The sequence below is a fragment of the Pteropus alecto genome, unplaced genomic scaffold (assembly GCF_000325575.1).
Source record: "Pteropus alecto unplaced genomic scaffold, ASM32557v1 scaffold79, whole genome shotgun sequence".
In the NCBI taxonomy this organism is placed as follows: Eukaryota; Metazoa; Chordata; class Mammalia; order Chiroptera; family Pteropodidae; genus Pteropus; species Pteropus alecto.
Window position 1 is genome coordinate 12,024,671 of NW_006494612.1, and position 10,097 is coordinate 12,034,767.

Here is a 10,097-nt window from a genome sequence, read left to right on the forward strand (position 1 = left end):
GTTAGACAGACAACAAACAAATAAGGAAATGAATATATAATCTAACGAATGCTAAGTAGAAAATAAGAGTAAGGAACAAAGGGAGATAGGAAGTTTTATATTGATTTGTCAAAAAAGCCATTTTTGGTAAGGTGCCAATTGAGCAGATCCCTGGAAGTGAGGAATGAGCAATAAAAGAATTGGGGAAAAAAAGAGTTCCAGGCAGTGAGAACAGAAACTGAAAAGTCTGAAACATCCTAGTAAGTACAACATGATATGAGAAACTCAGGCTTTTTCAACAATATTAGAGGCTCTCCTGTAGCTTACGATCTCTCTTTTCCACTAAGCCTCTTTAACCACTCAATCCAAGTGACTTCCTGCTCCCCTCAACAGCAGAATTTAACTTGTCATTTAATACAACTAAATGTGGCTTTGTTTTGTTTTGGTGGTAGGATGAGTCTGATCTCTTCGATTGTAAACTTAAGAACGAGGATCATACTTGATGCTATTTCTGACACCAACTCTTCGCCTCCTCCTGCATGCCTTGGTATTGAACTTATGTCAGATTCCTAATAAAGGTATTTGATTAACCAAAGGCTGTGTATGCAAAGGTTATTTGCAAATTAAAGTCCTTAATGGGAAATGTTTCCTTGTCAGGATACCCTGGGTGTGGTATAGAATAATTATTAAGATCTAATATTTCCATTTGCAACTGTAAGCACTCACCTCTACATATACAAAAGCTTACGTAAAAGAAGAAACACATAACAAATGAGGAGATATATTAAAATGCTTTATTCACAATAAAGAAATTTTACAAATATAGTTTTTAAAAATTATGTGTAATCTATTATGTTTCTCATAACATTAAAGATTTATATAAAGTTGGAAATGACGGAATGGACTTACGTACAAATCAAAAACAATCAATGTAAGGAATGAGTAATACAGATGAAGGAGTTATGACAAACATTGAGTTCTGTAAATTGCCATACAACTTATATGTGTAATATGAATTGCACAAAGTATACCAAAAACATAAGCAGAAACACAAAATTAAGTGCTATTTTAATTATTCTCTTTTTAGGTGAAACTGCTGAAAATGACAGACACTGTCTACCTAAGGACTTCAGTTTAAAATAATTAACATAAAATAGAACTTTAATTAAATTACATCACCATAGTATTAATCTCTTAATTCATTTACATTTTTGGTGTTTTGGGATTTATATTAAAAAATTCAAGTTCTAGAATGGGAAAAACTTTATTCTTGCCATTGGCAGACTAGTACAATCTTTTTGCCTACTTATTCCAGGATACTAAAGGTACATTATAGTGCACTGGGTACATAAACCTGATCTTAAAATCCCATCTTCTACAGAAATACATATCATCTTTGTGCTCTTTCAAATCGAATTGGAAATCAAAGAAAATTAACTTAAAATCAAAGAAAACTACATATAAAATTGTAATCTAAATACATGCGGTCCAATTTTGGCAATAATCTCTTACATTTTGCCTCTGAGTCCTGGAAAAAGGACTCTCATTATCTATTCATTTCATAAAGTGTCTGAAGATATGAGTGGAAGATATTCTGGGTCTCAAAACACATTAACATGAAAATAATGATGTACCAAAGGATCTTTTTCATTTACTAATTTTATTAATTTATTCTTTGACATATACCAACGTACAATAGTGAAAAAAAGAGCAGGGCACACCAGGTGGTCCTTTCAGACAAGGAAAATCTTTTGAAACACTTTCAAAAGCTGAAATAACTAAATTAAGACTATTGAGATCCAAGAAAATAACTGTCTTAAAAAATATCAGGTTGAACCATATGAAATTGCTAATATTGGATAGTTTTTAAACTACAAATGCAACCATTTCATATGCTTCAGCTTAATCTTGGGGGTTGCACTGATCTATTTTATCACGGTAGGTTGAAAATGCAGGTGGTTAAAGTCTTTGTACCTCAGAATATGCATCATCATATCAGCCCTTTCATGGGACTATATATAAAATATGAACCAATATGATAAGAAAACACAAATTGTTGCCAAATCTATTCTTGGGAAAACTACTCATATCTCAAAACAATGCTTTGAAGAATCATATAACTATTTTGATCTGCTACAGATTGTAGAGATTGGCAGTGTCCAATTCTATACATTGGTTCTAAGCTGGAATCTCTATGTTGAATTTAACCTGACAAAACATACTATACTCTTATTTGGCGTAAAAGCGTATTAGATTTTCCTCAATTGACTATGAATAGAAATATTGGCAAAGCTTTCAGAGTTAAATCCCGCTTTCATAAACTGAAATGAAAAAATGTGCTACATTTGAGAAAGGTCTTTTTTCAAATCTGAAAAATCTGAACCAAATGTAATACTTTCTTTTTGTCAAGCAAAAAAAGTTAAAGATGAAATGCAAACTAAAAATCATATGAAATACTCACCATCTCTTTAGAGAGACCCAATTCTTCATTTATTCAGTAAAAAGCGAAAGCTAACATACTAAAAGTGATACTATTTCCCTTAAAAATATAAAATTCGGTAATAGTGGAGATGTGCAAAACTTGAAAACTCTCTTTGCTATGTGGTGGGGAATAGAAGAAATTAACTAGTACATGATCCAGAAATGACAGGGCATTTGAAGTAAAATCTGAGAACTAATTCACAAATCAGGAAACACTAATATAATTAACCAACAAAAATATACTATAGTTCTAATGAAATGAGGTCAATATGCAATGATCCTTTGGGATGACATTCTAATTTGAATTAAAATGTGAGTGAAGTATTTCAGAAGACATTCTATCAAGTAATGATAGACCCGCATAAGGAGGCTGTCACAGTTATAAGATCTGTCTCTGGTGGATAGACAAACCATATTAACATGAAATTGAAAAGGAAAAAGCTTTTTTAATATTTAATTTATTAATTATGGCTTTTTGCAACATGGCAAAACATTACAGCTTAAAGCAGACATCATCTCCTCATAGAGGAGAAAAAAGTTTTGCAGTCAAATCAAAATTGTAATTAAGAGGTCATTGGTATACCATTCTATTCAGTTTAATAAAAATGATTTTATATTCCTTTATGAACTCCAGAGATAATAGATTACTTAAAATAAAAGAACCTGTGATCTACTGACTGAAAAATAAAAGGTACCATAAGAAATTTAGGTCCATCTAAGCCTATAATAATCAACATAAAAGACTGCAAAACAATTTAGAACTTGGAATAATCACAGACCTAGTAAGAAAAATCATCATGTGCCTGAATATCAGAAAAGGAATTATTAAGGTATGCAGTGAAGGGAATGGAGCAGAGTAAATGATAAAATGTCTTTTTATTTTTCATTGACTTCAACTTCCTTTCTATTTGGAGAGAGTATAGGGAGAAGATGTGCCTCGGTATTGAAGATCCAATGTTCCAGTGGAAGCAGATCATCATCAGAAAATATTAAGTACAAATATCTGGAGAGAGCAACATGAGTATATGAGGCAGTGAAACCACAAAGGTACAGCAACAAACATTGATATCTGTATTCATCTTAAGGAGAGTCATGTACAACAGTCAAGTATACCAAAACCCCAAGGGAATAAACTCATTAATGCAGAGTGAAGAAGCTACTCTGCTTTGGTATTAGCGTATGAGACCGTCAAAGCAGTCCCAAGTTATCAAACTTACACAATGACTGAAATCACACGTGCATTATTGCCATGCATGTAGAATGGCATTCAGAGGCAGTCATATTTGATAGTGTTTGAATGTGTTCATGATAAAGACATCCACAAAGAAGATCTGTCCAGGTACGTCAGCCACATACTTTTAGAATAATTTTTACTTACTTTAGTGTCTCTGCCAGGAAGAAACTCTGCTGCACATCGTCATAACTGTTGTGTTTGAGGTAAACATCCCTTAGGCCTGAATAGCCTCCATTCACTCTGCAGTGATTTTCCAGGGCCTAAGTTACAACGAAGGGAAAAAAGTGGCCACATTTCAGTAGACTGATTGCCACTAATTTTTGCTATTAGATTGTCAAATTAAAAAAAATATATAAGGATTCAAGTCAAATGACAGATTATAACAGTTTTAGACGAAAATTTTAAAAGCTATAAAATATAAATGCAAATAGTATATGAAGAGTTAAAGCAGGGGTCTCAACCACTGGGGCCGCAGATTGGTACCGGTCTGTGGCCTGTTAGGAACCGGGCCACGCAGCAGGAGATGCGCAGCGGGAGAGCGAGTGTAGTTTCATCTGGATTTGCAGCCACTCCCCAGAACTAGCAGCACCACCTCAACTCCACCCGAGATCATCAGGCACTAGATTCTCATAGGACCACCGGTCTCTGATGCCAAAAAGGTTGGGGATCGCTGAGTTAAAGGACATATGGACAACATATCTTCTCACCTAACTGGAAACATTTCTAGTTTTTGAATAATTTTTCAGTGATTTTTACCATATCCTCCTATAATTTAGAGATTAATAGAAAGATTATTCATGTCAAAAGGGATTGTAAACCACTGGTTGAGAAAGTAAAGTGTATTGGACCAAAAACAGTTGCTACTATAATCAGAACATCTTATTTCTTAAAAATTGATCGTGGAGTACTAATTAATGATATTGGTGACAGAGATAAAGGAAGAAAATGAAAGCCGTGAAAAAAATGTGGCTTGTATCTATTTCTAAAATATATTTTTCTTTAGTCTAGGCTTGAAGAAGATGGGATGAATCCACTGGTAACTATCTAGAGAGAAAATATCTTACATTCAGTTGTCTGACTACAATGAGTATTTGGAATAGAGATGGGTTGGGCAGCGTGGCAATGAAAATTTAAGTAACAACCTAAAATAACTTGCCTTCCATTTAGTCAGCTGCCACCAAGTTAACTGCTCTTCATATTTTGAAATTACATTGGCTGCTTTGCTCATTATCAGGTCTATTCATCTTTAGCAAAGTTATTTTCTACTCACCATATCTTACTAATCCTATTAACTATATGGTCAGAGAAAAATTACCATCTGAAATCTGGTTCTAATTCACAGAATGTGGACAAAAAAAAAAGACTTTAAGACAAAAAAACCTAATATTTCTAATGAAATGAACAAAGAAAACATTAACAAGATAAAGTTATTCTTAGGTTCTCATGTCATTTAAATTTATTTTTCAGTTTTCTCCTATGAATCATAACCCTGTCCTTCTTTTTTACATGCATAATTATACCCCATTTTTCTCCCATTGAGCCTAACTATCAAAAAGATGGAGAGCATAGACCTTGCCATATTAGTTGAGGGGAAAAAAAAAAAATCTTTATTGGCTAGGAAAAGGTTTTGGAGGAAAACGTGTTTCTAAGAATGCAGAGCCCAGAAAAGAGGAGAGAAAAAGCAAATCCTGTGAGGAAGGACATGGCAGCTCTCAGCTTCCATCTGCAGATACTGATAATGAGGAAATTGATTTTTGCGAACGAGGGCTGGAAGGCAGAAGGGACAGAGCACGGGATCATGAGGAGAAGCATTTAATTACCAGGTTAAAGAAAATCTAACTGGTAGCCTACATGTATAAAGAAAATGTCTTATGATTTTGTACTTTTTAAAAGCTCCCGGGAAAATAAGATCAACTTTAAAAAAAAAAAAAAAGCTTTGATTATGTTCTTAGTTGCAGACAATGAACTAAATGGGGGAAAGCCTAGCAGAAAGGAACTTTTAGGTCCAGTTATTACTTTTCCTTCCTTCCTTTTTTGATCAAAGTTCTTTTTAGTAAAAACTCAAACACCAGATACACTGGAATACGTTAAAAATGATTTGTAAAAACAGAAAAAATTGGGATTTAGAAGAAATAGGCAAGTTTATTATTATGGAATGTGACAGAATCCTATTTCCAGACATTTCTTAAAAGAGATTTTAACCACAAAACTTTTCTTGGTTTTTCTCTTGAAGTCTTTGGGTAATAAACAAAGGAGAAGGCCAGGCCACCTTCCCTCCCATAGAAATTTCTTTAAGCTCCTTCTTTTGTTATAGAAAGAGTTGTTTTGGAGGACTGACAATGCCCAATTGTTTTTCCTCTTTTTGGTTTACCGCAGTCATTGTCTCTCACAGTCCTAGTGTGGAGATACATAGTAGTTAAGAACACAATCTAAAGTTTTAGGGGGCTGAATCCCAGCTCTAGACTCGCTGACTGTGGCCTCAGAGGTTCCCGAACCCAGGCAGTGACCCTTTGCTCAACATGGGGTTGTCGTGAGAGTGAAACAAGATGAAGACACTTCATACAGTGACAGGGCCCGTCAGACATTCGGAGAGGCCTAACTACTTTTATTTTTTGAGGCTTTTGGTAAAATAAAATGCCGAAGAGGCATTTTAAACCTTTAAAAAATAAGAAAACTTTCAAGTTAAGTCTAAATTATAAGATTTTAAGAATGTAAAGCTAGGGACAAGCAGCTCTCCTGGGCCCGGTTTTACAGAATCTCAACAGTGGAAGAAAGTAGCTATGTAGCATGGCCTGATCAGAACATCATTTTACTACAATCTCTTCTTGGGACTCAGCCTGTAGGCATAGGGACCACCTCAAATTCAGTAAACTCTTACATTATTAGAGTCCATATGTGACTTTGATGTACGAACAGCAGAGGGAAGGTCAGGAGAATGTTTACCAGGTTAGATAAAGAGCTGATCCGTGGAGATCTTCAAGAGTGGACCCTGGGGAACAATGCTAATAATAAGGCTAACTGACCCCAAAGGTGGAACCAGGCACAATGGACTTATCACAGAATCTGAAAACAGGGGTAGAGCCTGGGGAGGAAGAAGCAGAAACTGGGAAGACAAATCACTGTCTGAAAGCCAGAATGTTCACATGGAAAAGGTTAAGATTTAGAGGACTAGAGAAAAATGTCTGTGCAAAAAAAAAAAAAAAAAGAGAACGTTCCTATAGAAGGCTTATTTGCTACTGTGGCCCAGTGGAGACATTATATAATCTTTACATATCTATATTTATAGATATTATATAATCTATATTTACCTACATATATAAATGTATATGTATAACTTTCAGTATGAGCTTTGTCAGAATATTAATTACACATGTAATTGGGAGGAATTTAATAAAGTCTTCATGACATTAGTAAGATAAAGCAAAAGAACTATCCAAGTAGATGTTTTTTCTGTTAGGTAAATTCCCAAGTGCTTGAACACCTGTGATTGATGGATTGCTGGTAACCTATAGAGGAAGTATCTAGTGCTGTATGCTGGATTATATACCTTCAAATCTTGTTTGAAATTGCTATTCAGAAATGTAGTTAAGCCATAGAAAGCAGGTTTATCAAGTGATCAGTGAAAGAAAGCTGGGAAGGAAGTGCTAGCCAGACGATAGAAAGATGGGTAACTAATACTTTACAAACTGTAAGTATGGGTGAGAACAAGCACAGAACAAAAGAGATGTCTCAATAGTAGCTAAGGTAATAGTTAACATCACTGACCACAATTTCAATGTAAGCCAGAGGTTTTATAAATCTATTAAAAGAATATGTTAGACCATAGCCTGTGGGAAACAGCACTCAGAGAGAAGTTCTTGAGCCACACTGCTCGGCCCTGAAAGACCACAGCTGGAAACCTCATCATGAGAAGGTAGAGGGAAAGGACGAATGAGGATACGGACAGTTGGCAGAATGTGCTGTCTTCAGATAACTGAGGACCTGAAATGTAGAAGAGAGAGAGAATTTCTTTCCAGTACCCCCAGAGCACAGGACATTGTCAATCCTAGTTTCAAAAGAAGTAACTTTCTAACACTTTCGGCCATTAAAAATGGAATGAATTACTTTATCAGTAGTATATCCTCTTTTGCTACAAAGTCCTAGAATTGATGAGGAATAGCCATCTGGCAAAGATAAAGAGAGGAGTCTTTTCTTTCAATGGAAGCCTGGCTTAGGTGATTTTTAAGATCCTCTATGTTTTAGTTTGCATTCTCCTGAAAACACAGCATAAGACAAGAGTTGGATGCAGGAAGTTTTTTGGGGAGGTGATATCAGGAAGTGAGTGAGTGGGAAGAGAAGGGAGAGGGGCCAATGAAATACACTGAGCAGATGACAGCTGTGTGCCACAAGAGCTCACTCCCGCTGGAAACTCTCTGAGGAACTGTGTAGGTTAGGTTGCATCTCAGAATTATTCTTCAAAGAAGGAAGAATTTACATTTCTGTTGTATGTTTCTAGCAAGTTCCCAAATGATGCTCATGTTGTTAGCCTGGGAACCACACTTAGAGAACCACAGGGGCAGGCCCCGTCAGACTATGCAGTTGAGGATGGGATCAGTGTACCCTGAGTCGCATGGGCTGCATGAAGGAGGAAGAGGGGGAAGAGAGGAAGGAGTTAAGAGTAGACTTTTGGTTGCTGACCTCCAACTGGTGCTCCTCAAACCTAAATGTGCACGAATCATTTGGGGATTTTGTTAAATGAAGATTCTGTTTCAGTACGTCTGGGGTGGAGCCTCAGATTCTGCATTTCTACCAAGTGCTGCTGATGCTGGTGGTGTGTGGACCCCACTCTGAAGGAAGAGGCACTTCGCCTCCCTTTCTCTGGTTCTGGCCTTCACTCCCGCACAGCTACATGCTACAGTAACTTCCTAACAGAGTTCCCTGCATCTCAGTTGTGAATAGTCCAACTGCCCCCTTAGATCAGTCCACAACACTCCCTATCAACTACAGAATCCAGTCCAGTCTCCTTGGTTTGGCATTCAATGCCCTTTGAACCTAGTCTCCTGTGTGAATCCTTAATTCCAGTCAGAATCTCTGTAAACCAACCAACCAACCAACAACAACAAAACACCAAAAATCGAAAACGAAAACAAAAACTCAAAACAAAAAGCAAAGAAGGAAGGAAGACTGGAATAGTTATTCATCAACTCCAAAACCTCACTGGTTGAGTGAGGGTCGCCCCTAGGACCATTAACTCCCACACTTTCGCAGACCATAGCCAGCTGCCTGGGAAGTAGCTCTGAGTCAGAACAGCTGAGAAGCACAGGCACTTGAAGTGACATTGCCAGCATGTGAGGGCACTGCCCACTGCATCTGCTGCTGAAAACAAACACAGGGGGCCAAGGGGATGTGACACAGAAAAAAAGTGCTGCCACACCTTCTAAGCCTATGATTTTTCTGCTTTAAAAGAGGCAGGAGCCGCCAGCCCTCCTCCCTCCCCACCATATCTCAAGTTCTAGTAGAAGCTACTAGTGGCAAAAACGGGATCCCTGTGTTGTGACACAAGGAAATAATTTTACATTATATTCTACACTAAAAGTCAGCAATAAATAAAATTCCTAACACATAAAATGAACCTTATTACTCCATAAACAAAAAAACTCCCCTGAAGAACCAAGCAAATCAAAGCTTCCTGCCCATATGGCAATAGAGATTTACTTAATTTCCATTTTGATCAATCTGTCATACATTTTTCACATTTTAACATCTCTAAAATTGGCATGCTGTTATTTAATTGGTAGTGTTATACTTTCTTAGTGGTATATAAAAGAATGGTGTTTCTTATTAATTATGGTGTTTTGCATTTGATGAAATGCTATTCCCAATATTTTAAACTATTTGCATATTAATTATTTTGTTGGCTTATTAAAGACTGAAATAATTCCCTATCACCAAAGCTTAGATAAACTTCAATTTTAATACATTTTTTAGAGAAAAAAACAAATTTAAAGAAATTGGAATTACTACTGAGTAATCATAATTAGAAAACTTTGCAAAAAATAAAAAAGAGGTCTAAGGAATTGCTATTACTTAAAATGACTGATGACTAATGATAAGACACACACTAAATGAAGAGGGTTAATAAGCGAGATTCATCAACGGCTTCCTAAGATTAAATTTTACACAAAGGCAATATTCATCTTAAGATTTCCCAAGAGAAGTAATTCCTAATGGACGGTTTTTAAAGACAGCTAACTTTCTAACAAAGAGAATAAGAGAGTGTAATTTAAAGCAGTTGCTTGTTCTTATCCCCTGAATTCCTTCCCACTCCTTTCAGAACAATAGCTCTTAAAATTAGACATTGTTTAATGCGTATCCTGGAGGGTGCCTCTGCCGGCATCCAGCACACATTAGTTTAAAAAAATGA

The 10,097-nt window shown here is 36.1% G+C and overlaps 1 protein-coding gene across 2 annotated transcripts in view; it reads right to left on the reverse strand.

The window, feature by feature from the left end:
• Nucleotides 1-759: 759 nt before the first annotated feature.
• MAN1A1 (mannosidase alpha class 1A member 1) overlaps nucleotides 760-10,097 on the reverse strand; it is a 142,735-nt gene continuing 133,397 nt past the window's right edge. For both annotated transcript variants that reach the window (XM_025042462.1, XM_006926129.3), the window contains 2 exons: nucleotides 3,839-3,954; nucleotides 760-3,463 (listed from right to left, as the gene is read on the reverse strand). In XM_025042462.1, the coding sequence (XP_024898230.1) occupies nucleotides 3,337-3,463; nucleotides 3,839-3,954 (243 nt within the window). In that variant the 3' untranslated portion in view covers nucleotides 760-3,336. The remainder of the gene's footprint in view (nucleotides 3,464-3,838; nucleotides 3,955-10,097) is intronic.